The following is a 17,737-nucleotide window of genomic DNA, read 5'->3' as shown; positions in this document are numbered from 1 at the left end:
AAAACACCTCTATTTATTGAAGAACAGACTGACATACAGTCAGGTATGAAAGAACCTGACCTTTGGTAAGATGTTGGGGGACTGGGCAACTCTCCGATGCCATTCCCAGTACCTCAGATACCATGAGGGAAGTAGGTATTCTGTGCTTCACAGCCATAGAGGCTATTGCTACTTCTGAGGAACCTAGCCAGTTTGGAGCTTATGGAAACTCTGCAGCCAAAGAGGCTCATTTTACCTATTTTACTCCCTAAGGGAAGTAGCACAGAATATAAACATCAAAGACATGACCAGGAAATGGGTGGTTTGGCCTAAAGGTTGGAGCCTTGGGGGCAGCCAGGCCAGGAGGTTAGAGTGGAGCTGAGCTGAAGTCAAGAATCAGGGCCATGGGACACCTGGGGACGTAGTTGAGAGCAGAGCTGTGATCAGCAGCCAAATGCCAGGGCCACTGGCTGAGCTGGAGACTTGGTCGGGAAGCAGAGCCAGGAATGTCAAGGATGGAGAAGGACAGGGACTGAAGTGCGCACAAGAGCAGGTGGGGCAGGAGCAGACACAAGAAGCAGGACCAAATGCAGCTGCGAGCAGGGAAAGTGTTGAGCAGCCAGCAAGCTCCAGCTGTTGCTGCGTTAAATAGTTGTTGCCTCCACCCCTCCACCAAGCAAGAAGTGGAAACAGGCAGCACCTGTTAGAATCAGGCGTCCAGTATGTTGCTAAAAGATTTCCCTGCTGTACAGGACTCCCCATACAGTACCACTCCTCTCCCCGCAAAGACAACTCCTAAGGGCCATAAGGCCCAGATTTTTTTGGTGAAAGGCAAGTACAAGCTCAGGAGCATAGGCATTCCCTTCTGGTTCCCAAGATCGTTCTTCCAAGCCACAACATTGCCATTGCACCAGGTAGTAAAGTCGACTTCTGATTTGCTTAGAATTCAGGATTTCTCTGACTTTGCATTCTTCCTGTCCTTGAAGGAAAGTGATGGAGCAGAGCAGTCAGGGAAGTAATTTTCTGTGTAGGGCTTCAGGGGGGACACACAAAAAACTGGATGGACATTCGGGCAGCTGTAGTGGGACTGATGCTTATGTTTCCTTGGCAGACTCCAGATGCTCCATAAATTCCTGGTGAACTTGAAGGTGGGTAATGAGATCTGTCACAGCAGTAACTTGCGAGTGCAACTAGATGGAAATGAGGGTGAAAACTGTAATTGGCATAAAATGGACTGTGTTGGATGCAGGTATGGATGGAATTATTTTAAGCAAATTTGGCATATGGCAGGAGAGTGACCCAATCCTCTTGGCAGTAGTTAAGGAAGCACTGAAGGCATTGCTTGAGCATTTGATTTACCTGTTCTGTCTGCCTGTTGGTCTGCAGGTGACAGGATGAGGTGGTAAAGAGTTCAATTCCTAGGAGTTTACAGAGCTCGCACCACAACTGGGAAGTAAATAGCGGGCCCTGATCAGACACTATTCTGGCTGGCAATCCGTGGAACCAAAATATAGTTTAGGAAAAGGCAAGCTGTTTCCTGAGTAGTGGGGAGAGAGTGAAAAGAAATAAAGAGTGCCATCTTAGTGAAAAGATCAACTGCTAGGATGTTGGCGCAACCTTGGGAACAAGATAGTTCTACAGTAAAATCCAGGATTCAGGTGGAAAGGGATGAGCCTGGAGTACGGTTTAGCATGTGGGCACTTGTTCCGACAGTGCAGGTCATAGGAGTGGACATATTTTTTTCACGTCAGTACTTGCCCCTGGCCAGCAGTGAATTTTGTACCACCAAGTCTGGAGTTTTATGGCAGCCAAAATGGCTGGCCATCAGCATATCATGGCACATTCTCAACACTTTGATTCTGGGCTGACCTTCTAGCATATAAAGACTTCCCATGATACAGAAGACCATTGTGCAAATAGAAAGCTGAGCTGGCCAGCGTGTTGGGGGAAATCAAGTGTCTGACAGACTTTGGTCACTTGCAGGTCTTTTGGGAGTCATGTCAGAATAAGGAACACTAAATCCCAGGCTATGGCTCCACAAATAAAATTAGATGGGCATAGCACAGTATCTCAGGGAGCTGTGTTTGTTTCGGCCTATTCATCCTTGCAGGAAAGGGTGTCAGTTTTCCTGTTTCATGACCCAGGGTAGTCGGTAATGATGAAATCAAATTTGTTAAAGAAAAGTGACTAATGGATCTGCTGCTGTTCAAAATGATGGGCTGTTCAAAGATTCTCTAAGTTCGTGTGATAAGTAAGGACCTGGACTGGGAACTGAGACTCATCCTAAAGATGTCGCTATTCTTCAATTGTGGTTTTGATTGCCAGCAGCTCATTGTTCCAGACATCACAGTTTTTCCTTAGCAGGTGTAAGTTTACAAGTATAATACACACAAGGATGGAGTTGGTTATGGGGCCTACATTTTTCAGAAGTACAGCTCCCACTGCAAATTTCAAAGCATCTGCTTCCCCAGTAAAAGATTTAGCAGGGTCTGGATGCACAAGAACAGAAACTGAAGTGAAAGCTTTCTTTGGCTGATTGAAGGATGACTTCCTCCTCTGACCTGACAAAACGAACCTGTTTTTGGAGGAGTACAGTTATGAGTGCCACTAGCTGGGAGAATCATTTAATGAACTGTGGATAAAAACTGGCAAATCCAAGAAAATGCTGAACTCCCTTAGTATCTTTTGTGGCCTTCCACCTAGTGATGGCAGACACTTTCCATAGGTCATTTGCTAGGCTGTTTGGGAGAAATGTTGTAACTGAGGAACTCAATAGTGTCATTGTCAAATTCACATTTCTTCAGTTAAGCATAGAGGCGAGCCTGGTGAAGTCTGTCAAGGACAAAGAGAATGTGTGTGTGACGTTGCACTCCATATGTTTATGGAAATATGCTAATGAGTGTGAATATGATGTAACTGGAATATGCTTCATGCAAAAGGTCTCTTGTATGGTATCATTACAAAGCTTATAATCTACTGAGTGTGTTCAACCTATTTGTATGAATGTAGCATTCTTGTATCTAAAGCTAGAAATATGGTATTACTCTGAAATCCTATTGTAATTATACAAAGTGTGGGCCATTAATGGTGACTTAGAATCTTGATGGCTCCCATTAACTAGAACAATTGGTTGTAAATGGCTCTGTTTACTTGTAAGACTTCCTGTGTTCCTGGGAGTCAGGCCAGAAAGAATGGAGGCTTGGGGCTCACAGGACATGTGACCATGTCACCTCGTACTGGAATCCATCTTAAACCTGGTGCTTTTCCATTTAGAAGGAGAGGTGGGAACCCAGAGAGACAAAAGATCCCCATCTTGTGCCAAAGCTATAAAAGGGGGTGGAACAGAACTAAGGGGGCTGCCAGTCATGAGAAATCCCCTAACTACCACCTGAGCTGGAGCTAACAAGAATTGTACCAGGCAAAGGATTGGGCCCAGACTAAGAAGGAGTCTAGTCTGTAAAAGAAGCTTACTGGAACATCTCTGAGGGTGAGATTTACCTGTATTCAGTTTCTTAATGTATTAGGCTTAGATTTGCATGTTTTGTTTTATTTTGCTTGGTTACTTACTTTGTTCTGTTTGTTATTACTTGAAACCACTTAAATCCTACTTTTTTACTTAATAAAATCACTTTTGTTTATTAATTAACCCAGAGTAAGTGATTAATACCTGGGGGAGCAGACAGCTGTGCATATCTCTCTATCAGTGTTATAGAGGACATGAGTTTACCCTGTATAAGCTTTATACAGAGTAAAACAGATTTATTTGGGGTTTGGATCCCATTGGGAACTGGGTGTCTGGGTGCTGGAGATAGGTAACCTGCTGAGTGGTTCTCAGTTAAAGCCTGGAGCTTTGGGGGTGTGGTTCAGACCTGGGTCTGTGTTGCAGCAGGCTAGTGTGTCTGGTTCAACAAGGCAGGGTTCTGGAGTCCCAAGCCATCAGGGAAAATGGGCTCAGAGGTAATTTCAGCACATCAGGTGACAGTCCCAAGGGGGTCTCTGTGACTGAACCACGTCACAGTGTGTCATGTAGCTTCTGGTTTTCAGAGAACACAAGGATATCATCTAAATAGATAACAAATTGGTCCATCACATCTCATAAAACATTGTTCACAAAATCTGAAATATAGCTGGAGCATTACATAGCTCAAATGGCATAACTAAATACTCAAAATGTCCCTGTCAAGTGTGAAACACTGTATTCCACCCATCACCTTCCTTCACACAAACCAGCCCATAGGCTGTGTGAAGGTCTAGTTTAGGCAAAACCCTACTCAAGCAAAGTCTCTCAAAAAGTTCCTTAATAAGTGGCGAAGGGTAACGATTTCAAACTGTCACTCTAGTCAGGAGCTAGTAACACAAGAGCACAGGGAGCCATCTTTTTTGCCATGAAAAAACAACAAAACAAATAGATGCCCCCCACTGGAGAAGTAGAAAGATGAATAAACTCCTTCTCTAAATTCTCACGGAGGTAGTCCCAGAGCATCTGGAATTCCAGTTCTGAGAGGGAGTAAATATGGCCAAAGGGAATGTCAGACTTGGGCTGCAGGTCAATGGGGCAATCTTCAGTGTAAAGTAGTGGCAAAACATCTGCCCTCCTTTTGTCAAAGACATCAGCACAGTCTTGATATTTCTCTAAAATATCTGAAGGGGATAAAAGGGTGACAGAGATGGTGGCATCTACTTTTTAAGTCCCCCTTCAGCAACTGCATTGCAAGAGGATTAAGGACTAACACTTAACCTTGGAAGACCTGACTGGCAGCAGAACCTTGTGGTAAAGGGCATCATGACTCAGCTCCACTAGATGTGCATCACAGGCAACCAGCCAAGGAATACTGAGGATGATAGAGGAATGAGGGGGCAGATCAGTTGAAATTTCTGAACCTCCTATTGGCCCTGGAGGGTGGTCACAGTCAACAGTGTTGTCTGGTGAGTTACTGGGCCAGAGGAGAGTGGGGACCCATCAATGGATTCTATCAAACTGGGGATCGAGTTACATCGAGTGGGGAAGTTATGGGTCCAAGCAAAATCTATGTCCATGAAGTTGTCTGAGGACCTTGAATCCACCAGCATTCTCAGCCCAATCTCAGACCTGGCAGTTTATCATAATCAAAAAGGAAGCTGGAGGCTTGCTGGCCAGCCATTGCCAGGGTACTGGTTGTTCCTGACTGGGACAGGACAGAAGTCTTACCGGGGCACTCCTGGACATAGTTCCCAGGTTCTCTGCAATATAAGCATAAGTCTATGGCTTATTGGTGGCTCCTTTCTGCATCAGTAAGGCAGGGTTGAATTTGGTTGGCTTGTGGGGAATCGAAAACTGGACTCCTTTTATAGTCACTGTTCAGCCAGGCGATCACCAGTGCTCAGGCACAGCTTGACCAGGGGATCTAAGTCAGATGCTGGCTTTACCTGTGCTGGCTCTTCATTCAAGCCATGCTGAAAATGGTAGCTCTGCGCTGTCTCATTCCACCTAGTGTTGGCCGGTAAGCACTGGAATTCCACAGCGAACCTGGTGACTGGTCTATTTCCCTGGCATACATTCCGAAGCATGCTTTCGGCAGAATGGGAATGGTTCAGATCATCCAAAACAATTGCTATGGCTCAACTGAATTCCTCCAGTTGCCTCAGCAAGGGACAGAAAGTCTCCAGGAGGTGTGATGCCCAGGCCAGGGCCTCCCCAGTTAACAGGATGATAATGAGCTCCACTCAGGCCTAATCAGTGGGAAATGACAGGGATGTAGCATGAACAGGAGTTGGCATCGATTCATGAAGTTGCATTTCCCACGGTCACCGTGAAACTGGGCTGGCAGCAGACTCTTCAGGTCCTGAGGGATCTGGGTCCCAGATAGGAAGATCTGTTCCTACAAGGCTGAGATCTGGGACTGCAGCCTCTGCAAGGTGTTCATTACATCCATCGGAAAGAGGGAGGCCTTAACAGATGTCAAACCCACAGCTGAACAGTCTTCAGTCTTTCTCTCTTGCACTGCTCAAATTGTCAAGTACATGACTGGATGTTGGCAGTCAGGCCTAATGGTTAGATCAATGGGGGTTGCTAGGCCTGGAGGCTAGAGGAGAGCTAAGCTGGAGTCAAGAATCATGGCTTTGGGACACCTGGGGACATAGTCGAGAGCAGAGCTGAGAGTTAGAACCAGTGATCAGAAGCCAAATGCCAGAGGCAATGGGTGAGCCAGAGACTTGGTCAGGAAAAGGAGCCTGAGGTGTCAAGAATGGAGAAGGATAGGGGCTACAGCAGGCACAGGAAGCCGGACAAAGAGCAGCTGCAGACCAGGAATGTGTTGAGCAGCCAGCCATTTCTGGCTGTTGTTGGGTTAAATAGTAGTTAGCTCCACCCCTCCACCAATCAAGAAGTACAGTCAAATAGTCAGCCCCTGTTAGGATCAGCTGTGTCCTGTGTGTCCCTACAAGACTGCCCCTGCTGCCTCTGGTGTTCTGACAATAAATCAGTTGATCTACTCACCTTTCCCAAAAATGAAGGTTTTGATGAATCTTTGTAAGGAAACTCTTAAAAATAATTAGAATTGCAGTGTAATTAAAGTATTTACCCCATTAACTCTGTGGAACAGAACTGAATGGAAAACTGAGCCCAACTTACAAATAAAAATCACTGTTTGTGTGACCGGGCTTTGTTTTTTGGTGAATTTCTTAGAAGGGTGCATGCCGCCCAGCTTCATGGGCTTAGGCTTCAGAGTGAGGGGGCAAGGATGTATCCCTACAGCCACCTGTGAGAAAGATGACTTGGGTCTAGTAGCCATTTCCCCTGTTCTACCCTCCCAGAGGGTTATTTTTTGGAGTTAAATCCCACCTTTTAGATTAGAATAAAAAATGAAAGTGCTATCTCCCCCAGCTCTTATCCCCCTCTAACCGAAAGCAGGGCTCACTCCAATATGAGCTACACAAAAGGGGCATCTTGCAGGCAGAGTCTTTGAGCCTATACTGACTCTCTTGTGCTTACTGCATTAACTCCCTCTGCTCACTCTTCCTGGTGGTAGTTTCCTCCTCCCATCCTCTTGCCTGCTACCAGCTAGAGAAAAAGCACAGGAAATGTGTGGGTGTAGGGATCTTGCTGTATGCTGGCACAAGAGAGGAAATGAACCAAGATAGTCCTAGGGCTAATCAAATTGCAATCACACTCCACACAAGCCAGTGAGTTTGAAAAAATCACCCCCAGCCCCACAGCTGTCTGCTTCACACAGACAAGTGTGAATCATACCTAAGAATCTGGTATTCTCCTCTGACCCTTAGTATTAGAGGCAGCAGAAGAGGGGGTAGAAGGAGCAGTGTCCTAGCACAGTAGCTCGATCATTGTCAGATGTACCTTCTGGTGTGCTAATGCCAACACCAGCAGAGTGAACTCAGCAAGTGTTGGCAAAGGCTAGAATAAGCACCACAGTGTAAAACAGAGATGCTAATGTAAAAGATTTCGTGTTTTAAAAAAAATAAAAATAAAAAACAAAAGGTAGTTTCCTCTGTTCTAACAGTGTGGCCATGCGCGATTGCCCCCCTCAACACGAGGATGCAGATTCCCTAGTTTAGAGTGCAGCCCCAACCTATTTTTCAAATTACCACTTCTTTTGTGGTTTTTAAAGTTATTACAGCTCACAAGGCGTATTTCTTAAATGAGAAATGTTCACCGATGTGTGGTAAGAAATCTTGAATGCCTTAGGAACCACAGAAAACACTGAGCTCTACACCTTATTTGGTTTAAAACCAGAAGAGCGGTTTGAGAACAGCCTCAGAAAGGTTAATAAGAAGTTGGCCTACTGAGACTACTGACATTTATTAGTATTAGTCGTTAGCTGAAATTGATAATGGTAGGCAGTGAAGCGTACTGTTTCTAATCTTTGTTCTCAATTACCATGAAACACTGTCTGATGCCAAACAGTGCCTTGAAATGGAGAAAGGCACTTTAACTTGTTTCAGATGAGCAACTGGGAGTGTGCCAGTTTTGTACATGAACAGTCATAAGCATGTTCCTGCACAGCAGGATGTGATCAAACTATTCAAAACTGTAAAACCAGGGTTGCTTGCCAATTACGTTACTGCTTCAATCCAGGGTATTAAACAGACAATGCTATACTGGTCATGAAACTATTGCTTTTCTTCTACAACAAATTCTACACCTTTAATATTAAACTTTGCGTAGCAACAGGCTATACCTTGATTACAAAATATCTACTCAATGGAAGTTAGGGCTGAAAACACAATAAATACATGACCCTTCTGTAGTATGATCCACGGTCTTGGTTTACAACCTTTAAAAGCACCTTCAAGCTGCACTGATAAAAACATCTCTTTTTGTCCCTCAAAAGGGAAGAAAAAAAAGTTGCAATGCCTTACTCAGTGCCCCAGTTTCAGCTGCCAAACCTTTAATCATATTAACATTCCTGTCCAGAAGGTGTAAAATGGCTTACAGCCAGTTGCTACTTTGAGGCATTATTACACCATATTGCCTCCTGCTGGTAACTATTATCTTTGAAGTATTTAACGAAGATTACCAAAATTTAATGAAGATTACCAAATTGTGACTACAGTGTGTTATATTTGTATTAAATGTTAATCACAAATATATTTGATTACTCAATAAACAAGCAAGACTTGCGAAGAAATACAAGAACTACATTACAAACATTTGAATGGACAGGATATTTCCATGAATGGGTTAAGGTTAAACTGAAAATAAATCAAGAAACTGATTTCTTCATTCTCGTGGCAGTCAGCATCTCTGTTTTCTTTTTAAAGAGCAGCCATAAAACAGACACAAGTTCCACACCATAACACAGTATCTGTTCACTAACAAATATATCTTGGCAAATGCAACCACTGCGTTGTGTTTGGGTTTTTGTAAAAAGGGGGTTGACATTGGTATGTGGGGTGGGAAGGTAGGGATGTCAATGTTTAGCCATACTTTAGCTGTTTGTTTTTTATTCATTGGAAAATACATACTAAAAGTAGTATCAAATATTTGAGTTTATATCATTTTATTTGTTTTCACACATACAAAATGTAGTTTGTGTATTTGCTCAGCGATCTAGTGAATGATCTAAGATTGCGTACATGTGTGCTATTCAATACGGTGATAATAGTGTCCAGCTTTCTGTTAAGACATGGTGATCTAGATATTTGTGGTTCACAAAGGGGTGGTTTTTTTTAAAACCACATTTCCTAAAAATTAGTGAGCATTTCTAGTTTGTGCAGCAGTGAAATATGCAAGTAAAATTCTAAGTCACAAAATATAACTAATTAACTATTGTCAAGCATGTGTACAATAGCAGTCTAATTAAATAAATACAATAGAGCCACCACAATGTATTGCAAAAATCACACCTGAAAGACTACTTCAAACAGCCTATATTTACATGCTCAGAGAGGGCACCCAATTTATTACAGTGCATCCATTATTTAAGAATATTAAATATTGTCCAACTGAAACGAAACTGATAAGTTAAAGTTTCATGGTCTTCTGTGTTACAGTTTCTCAATCAGAAAATCTGAAAACCTATCAATAATACCAGAAGAGCTAGATGCCATTCAGGTAAATTGTAGTTAACAGTCAAGTGTCAGGCTGTGAAGGGACTCATTCAGAAGGTTAATGGATTAGCTTAATTAAACATACCCCCTGTAAAACTCTGAAAGCAGGGAGGAAGTGAAATCAGTTATGCTGGTAACTCAAGTGGCAGTGTTGCTCCTTCACCAGATACTAGCAAGTTGTATAGGAGGATGTAACTTTCACAGAGCCTCACAAATACTGAGCTCTTAAATGCTGCACTCCAGGGGACAACCACAGACTACAAATGTCTCCCTATGGGTGTGACTGATTGTAACCCCTGTTTTGGCTCAATTTTTATGATGTGCCTTTGTGTGAATGTGATTTTATGTCCACTGAAAATGGAGAGTTCTCATCTTGCGGATGCTACCAACACCTGTGGCAGGGCCAGGTCTAAATGACAATAATTTGGGTTTATTATAGTATAACTATAGATATTGCCTGAGTTACCTTCAGTTCCTTTGTGCTCTAATGCAAGATTCCCTCTCCTATTCTTCTTGCTGATAAATTGTAATAACTGTTATTACAATCTTAACAAAAGACCAGTAATTTGTATATTGCACAAGTACCCAAACCATTATCAATTAAGAAATGTGGTTTGAAATGGTGGCCACAATTCTAAGATTTATCTTACACATTCTAGAATATTAGTTTTAGTTATAAAACTACGTGTAAAAATATAAGTTAGGTTTTCCATCAGTAAATTTCATAGAGTTCTATTCGTAATAATTATTTACAATTCATAGCAGAAGCGTTTTTTAATGAACATCAAGTGGAGCAGTACTGCTTGGCATCAAATGTTGGTAGTACAATATAATTCACATCACAATGTTTTTTTATGACCTGCACGATCTACTTAAAACTACCTGTGTATTATGCTGACAGATGTATAAATTGCCTTTGATGCTCTTGGCACATAAACCATTATTATGTGGAATAACTGACCTTTTATTAATGCTTACTTTAATTATTTGGGAGAGCAACATATCATACATGATTCTGTGAGATTATTCAAACAAGCAATTTTTTTTAAAAAAAAAAGATTATATATATATATATATATATATATATATATAAATATATATAGGCGCATGTGCATACCGTATCACTCAAATGGTGATATTCAAGAATTTATAGGTTTTACTGACCTTTTACAATTCCTATGTGAAAGGACAAGGACGAAAAAAAAACCCCATAAAAGCAACAAACCAAAAATAAAAATACCAAACATATTCTCCTCCTTTGCCAAAATCTTTTCTCTTATTGGTTGCCCAAATGTCAATGTCCTGTGTAAGAAAAGTCAATAATAATAAAAAAAACAAGCATAAAATGTTCATAGGACTGTTGGGTGTTTCACCAGTAACTATGCTGCTACTAAGGTTTTTTAAAAAATAAAAATATAATCAAATACATTCTGGAATGGCAAATGAATGGAGGAGACAGGAAGCAGCCAAAGATGGACTGAGGAGAAAGAAATGACTGAGATATGTTCAGGTAAATTTGTATAAATTTAATCAACAAATTAAAAATAGTTGAGAAGCCAATAAAAATACAGGTGATTTGACAAACTATTTATGCTTTGCTCAAATAACTTTTTATAATTCTACCTGAAACTCTTGTCACACTTGTTCCTCGGCTAGTCTATCCGTTGTACTCTATCAGTTATTATCCATTTACTGTAGAACACCCCAACCCCATTAGTCTGTGAAAGATGCCCATACCTGTGCAGAGGGCCAACACAAGACCATGTGGTTTTAATGGTACATAGATTCTGGACATCTTTATGAGGCTGACTGAAGTAGCCCTGTGTGGCTCCAGCAGGCTCCCACAACAGGAACGAGGAACAAAGACTCTGATGGAAGTAGGTCCTCTGACTCCACCCCTTTCCCTGATGCAGGAGCCCTCTCTGCATTGTGTATACACCCCCTGCACAGAAACCTCTTGCACAGTAAGAGCAGAATTTGTCTCTAAATGCCTATCATTTATTTGATATATACATTAAGACACAGATCCTACTCCCCTTGAAACTAAAAAAATAAAAAAAAATATTCACACCATCCAATGCTGCAAAGCAACTGCTCCAACACATGTTCTCAGAAATTATCTTGTTTTAATATATCTGTCCTGAGCAAAGAATGAACCAACAGACAAGGGAAGCGTAGTGAAAAATCTCTGAACAATTTCTTAATCACCTGGCTCATTCATGACATTTCATGCAATACAACTTTCCAGATTCCCAGAGATATTATTTCATCTTAAAGAAAAATTATTTATTTTGTAATGTTTGTCTTCTGTGTTTGGAATACTGTGGAGCGGAAATGCAAAAACACAAAAAATAAAGGAACCCAACATTAATGCCAGTGGCAATTCCATAACTACATGAACATGGTTGCATGCCAAGTAGAGGTCCTGGCCAGGGTAAAATAGGGTAGAACATAAGAACAGACGTGACAGCAGAAGAGGAGGAAGATTCAGGGTTTGGAGAGGACACTCTCCTACCTGGTAGCTTCCTGTTGAAAACATTAGTTGAATCTACATTGCACCAACAAAGACCATAAACTGACTTTAAAAACTAGTTAATCCCCAGATGGATGCTACTTGGAGACTGGATAATTTAGATAATTAAGGTTCAGGGAGCATGTTGGATTTCTGGCTCTCTGAGAGGCAGGGCCAGATCACAGCTCTAGCATGAGGTGAGTGCTTAATGGCTGTACGTACCCCCAACCTAAAGTCCCCTTATTCTCTCCCAGCTGCCACATGATCTGCCTATTCCTATGACCTGATCCCAAAGGACAGAACCCAGGAATGTGGAAACAGGTCATATCAGGTGCTAAGTCTAGGAGCAGCCAAGACTGGGCACAGAACCCAAAGCGATTCTATGGTGAGGTACGACTGGTAGCCCATGGAAGCAACTGAGGAGCAGGAGGGCTCTCTGCCTGCTTCAGGGAAGGGGAACAGTGTTTTTTTGTGGAGTTAAGGAGATGGAAGGGGCTGTGTGTTCAGAGGTATCAGGAGCAGGAAGGGACATCAAACTTCTGCCGAGTATAGTAAAAGAGGCAAAGACACGGAATACCAGGACTGTATATCAAGGACCTGATTTTTAGCTCTTGAATGCAGAACCCTAGGGAAGAATTTGCTTGTCTTAAAGAGTAGCTATATGTGACAGGATTTCTCTGCCATTTATAATGGTTATCCCTTTACAAATATTTAGGACTCAGTGCAATGTTGCCCTGCACCTTGTGTGCCCATTTACACCATCACAATGACTGCCCTGCACCTTTAAGTGGGGGTAATTTGGCTGGGTGGCTGAGTGAATGGAACAGTGCTTTATGGATTTGGGGTGGGGAAGGGAATAGGGATGAAAACTGTTGCAAAAAGGGGTCAGCATGGTCACTGACTCATCCCCTAGGAATGCAGAATTTAAAAGGGGCAGCTCTGGGCCTGAAGCCACCCTTTTACATGGAGCAGTCTGAAGAAGGATCTACCCTCCCTCCCCTTTAGGTGGTAAAATACCAGGTTTGGTCTATACCTGCTGTAGGCATTATGCTAGTCGCCCCTTTTTTAGGGGGGCTGGGAAGGAATTTTTCCTTTATCACCATATTGGTCTGGGTGCAGTTGGGGTTTTTTCACCTTCCCCACAGTGGGTTCAGCAAGGGCTCTGTTCATGCATGGCATGACGGGCAGTAGGCTATATGTCGCAACTCATAATTTAAGTGTAAGGCGGATGTCCAGGGCAGGTACTCCATAGGGAAGGTATACAGTAACCAGATAAATGTTTTGGAAAAGGACTTAAAAGAGATGTTCATTAAAGGAATGAATAGGGGAAGTTGGGGACTCCTATGATTGGTATGGCAGGGAGTCAACCCCCCATTCTTATAGCCCACCTTAACCCTCCTACGAGGGGGATGGATGGTAAATTCCTAGCATTGGATTTTCTGAGGGACCTGGATGGAAAAAGAGGGGGAGCTGGTGGGAGCCCCTCGGTATGATAAGGTCCCAGCAATAAATTTGCTGGATGGACTTGGATGGAAAAAAGAGGGGGAGTTGATAAAAGCCCCCCAGATAATTACAGCATAAACATGGGGTTACCTGCACTGTATAGTTTTATCTGCTGGGTAGTCCCTGATATCTAATAATAAAGTTGCATCCATGTCAAATGTCTCTTGTCCTTCTTTCGGCATAGCCGGACAATGAGCTGCACAACTGAGCTCTTAGCAGTTCTATAAAGGTTAGTACTTTGGAAGCTATACTTAAAAAAAGAAAAAAAAACCACAGAGAAGCATCTTTTGTAACCAGGAGTGTTAGATGCAAAAAAATAATCTTTTCTCTTTGAACAGTGGCTTGCAAACATTGTTAAAGCCATTTTAAATAGCATTCCGATGGTACTACAATAATTGCATAGTGTTCATGAGTTCTCTATGTGGAAGGACTTTTTAAAAGGTGAACTTTGAACAGGAAACATACATGGAAGACTTTGTTTCACCAAACATAGGGGAAGAGAGAGAGTTTGGCATTGAATGTTTTTATAGACTAGTAGGGACTTACTTGAGACAAAGCAGCATCCCGTTCTTCTATCACTGCATTCATTTCCTCAGCTGTTATTTTCTTTCTATGCTCCTTGGTCCTGTGTATTCGATCCACAATTATAGCTCCATTCTTCTGTATAGCTATCCCTGTGTCTGCATTGTTTATTCTGTTCAGTAATTCCTGTAATGTCTACCAACAGCATTATATGTTAGTCAGACATGAAGTTTTAATATATTTTATTTAATATAGGGTTTTAATTAATAGGCACATGTGAATTGTAAATTGACTGAGTGAAGTTATTGAATTTTCATATTGCAGCAAAGATGTACATTATTAGTGTGTCAATTCTTCTTTTTTCCCACATCTTAGTTCTTGAAACCCACTCAATTGAACTTAAGCCTCTAAGATATAAGACTGACATCAAGAAATCTCCTCAGAGAATGGCTTACCATGTCATTTTCTTCAGGGTTAATATTTTCTAGCCTAGAAAAAAGGGACACAGAAAGCCTGATCAGTAGCATTTCCTTAGTGCAGCAAAATGAGTTCGCTTTTTAAATCTTTAGAACCTCAAGTAATTTCATTCTACTAGTCTTTAGAGTCAACCATGACACTGAACATATTAAAGTGCCGCCTGCTCGACTCCATCTTTCAATAATGCTCCATATCTTCAGCACTGACTTCAGACTGTTAAGTTATTAATGTTTACTGCTATATATGACTACAAGGATCAATTGTTCATATGTGCTTAGATGAAGAAAGTTCCCTAGTGATAGAAGGCATTGGTGCTCTTATTTTATTTATTTCTGGACTTACAACTTTAACCTGAAATCATATTCGTGTTGTCTTTATTGCACCCCAAAATGCAATGGGACAGTAGGTTTGTGTGTGGGGGTGGGGTGGGTGGGGAGGGTTGGGGGTGGGTTTGTTTTAACAAAATGTCATTCTTCCCCTCCACCTAGGAGGACAAACATTTTAGTTAAACCTCACTTAGAAATTTTGTTTTATCCTATCACAAAATATAGGAGTTAAATTAAGCCTCCGGTGGTGCCCTTCCTTAATTCTGGAACAAAAATATTGAACTCTTTCCCTCTTTGTTTCACTGGCACATTTACTCATATGTAAAGAAGCAGTAAACAGTTTTACTGCTTTGCCGAACAACTGCTATCGTGCTCTGCAACAGCAATGAGTAATAGCACAAATTTCTGCATACAGAGATGATTAAACAGGAAATTACACTTTTTTCTATAATAATTAACAAGTTAATTATAATTAATATCGAAACATCTGATTATTTACAGAACATTTGGGGGTCCAAAATACAGAGATTAATACCTTGTTAAAATTAAGATTAAACATTAAAGAAGTGCAGCCTCTCCCAGTTCATGGCTACTTAAGCAAGTGGTGGATCCAGTACATATTAAGTAGCTTAAGAAAAAGCAGTTCTGGCAGAGGCTGTAATGTAACATTTCAAAAACAGTTACTGCAATCATCACACTTCCAATGTCTGCCAAAGAACTAGGTGTAATTTGTACTGTGATGCTGTTGTCAGAGATCACCCTTCAAACATCCCTGTGCCACACAGCAATTGACAGTGTACTAACCCTGTGCCTTTGAATGCACTAGTCTTCATGACCCTAAATATGGCATAGCCTCTTATGCACACTAAGCTAGGAACTCAACCCATTCCTGCCATCTGACCTTTGACTTTTAATACTAGTGCAGTTACCTAGTATCATAATTAGTGAATTTCCTCTGTGTTTTCTGTTCAATTTGTACAGGTTCATAGTCAGACAAAGTCACCCGAATTCTTGTAATCACGGGAAGCAATTCAGAAAGGAATGCTCTATTGCTGCTGTGCAGTGGAAGACATTTATTTGGGAGGTTCTGAGCAGATGGTATTCCCAGCATACCCCAAAACAATAAACATGTGCTGAGTAGGTTTGAACCTTACCTCTTTGATGGGATTTGACCTTATTAACAAGTTTACACACAAAATGTAAACTCCAGCCTGAACTCTCACTCATAGATTAGTTATTCCTAGAGTTACTCCTTTCAAACAGGTCAGTCCAAGCCCCTAGATTCCTCTGACTAATGCGGCCATCATCATTTCCAGAGCAGGCAAATGATCTACACCTGCCACTGTGAGTCAGCAGGATTCAACTGGCAACTCCCTATGCGTTTCCAACACCTGCTAACAGGGTGGGTCAATGGTAGAACCCAGCCGACTAGAAGGGAAAAATGAGTATTATTACCCTTTGTGGGTAAGGCTATCTCCTAAATCTGATTTTGGGCCAGATTTATGGGCAATGATACTTAAGTAACTTGTAAAAATCAATTGACTAACAGAGCACACATTAAAGGCAGCCATACTATTGCAAGGGATCTAGTTTTATTTTAACCCATTGGCCAGTGGCAACTGGCATTTCCCAGCTTTATTCTCTAATGCAATCAACAAGTACAAACAACAAAGCATGAATGCAAATTGCCAACTCTCAATACCAAGAGGTTGAATACAAAAGTGGAAAAATAATGGGGGCATTTCAGTCTGGAAAAATGCAGGTTGTTTACTGTGTAAAAATCAGCAGCACCACCAAGAAAAAAGTTTGTAAGGGAAGCTTCATGAGAATAGTTTTTCTAATGAAGTCTTTCCTACCAATTATCTGTGATACAGAAACCACATTTACTCTAGGGCATTAGAGTAAGAAAAAAATGCCAGCTAATAAAAATACCCAACAAGAGGCAGATATCCATTTTGTCCTAGAGAAAAGAAACAGTTAATGAGGTTTTCTACTAAGGTCAAATATTTAAAAAGTAGCAACTAAGTACAATACAAAATCTGTTGTTCTTACTTTATGTGACAGGTTTCAGAGTAACAGCCGTGTTAGTCTGTATTCGCAAAAAGAAAAGGAGTACTTGTGGCACCTTAGAGACTAACCAATTTATTTGAGCATAAGCTTTCGTGAGCTACAGCTCACTTCATCGGATGTTGTAGCTCACGAAAGCTTATGCTCAAATAAATTGGTTAGTCTCTAAGGTGCCACAAGTACTCCTTTTCTTTTTACTTTATGTGGTACAACACTTACAGATACTATCCTTGCTACTGTGAAATACTGTCTGTTCTCAGTGATATAATGTATTTTTGGGATGAATTCAAGTTGCAGCACAATTTCCAGAATTGTGAACATTTGGACCAATACTCAATTCTCATTCTGCAAAGAAGGACCAATCCAAGGGATCATACTGGGGAAATAGAGTCAGATATATCATCTTGATATTCTTTACCTGCCTGATACATGGAGCCCTTTAGTGGCTTCATACAAACAGACATGCTTAGGGCTCTCTCTAGCTCCCTGGAGTAGTGGTTCCCAACTTTTTTCTGTTAGAACACCTCTCTACTGCCAGTTCAGCAGATGTCATCTTTCCTTTCTCTCTGGTTATTTTCTCTCATTTCTCCTTTCCCATGTGCTTCCCCCCCCCCCTTCTTGTCTCTCTTTTCTGTATACTTTTTCTTTATTTACCCTTTTAACTTATTGCTCTTTTACATGTGCTTTGCTGGCTCTTCTTCCCTTATGCCCCGATACCCTCCTCCTTTCTAGTACTCTATTGCCCTTCCCTATGTCCTCTCGCACCAGAAGCCTTTATGCAGCTGTTGTGAGAGTTGTCTGTTGG

General features: G+C 41.5%; 1 protein-coding gene across 3 annotated transcripts in view; it reads right to left on the bottom strand.

Annotated features, from left to right (window-relative positions):
• The window catches only part of MIPOL1 (mirror-image polydactyly 1), a 286,091-nt gene that overhangs the window by 157,327 nt on the left and 111,027 nt on the right, over positions 1 to 17,737 (bottom strand). For all 3 annotated transcript variants that reach the window (XM_077819074.1, XM_077819076.1, XM_077819075.1), the window contains 2 exons: positions 14,518 to 14,551; positions 14,087 to 14,257 (listed from right to left, as the gene is read on the bottom strand). In XM_077819074.1, the coding sequence (XP_077675200.1) occupies positions 14,087 to 14,257; positions 14,518 to 14,551 (205 nt within the window). The remainder of the gene's footprint in view (positions 1 to 14,086; positions 14,258 to 14,517; positions 14,552 to 17,737) is intronic.

This window comes from Eretmochelys imbricata, chromosome 6, assembly GCF_965152235.1.
Source record: "Eretmochelys imbricata isolate rEreImb1 chromosome 6, rEreImb1.hap1, whole genome shotgun sequence".
Taxonomy (NCBI): Eukaryota; Metazoa; Chordata; order Testudines; family Cheloniidae; genus Eretmochelys; species Eretmochelys imbricata.
Note: the sequence above shows the minus strand (reverse complement) of the source record. Positions and strands in the feature narration are given on the sequence as shown.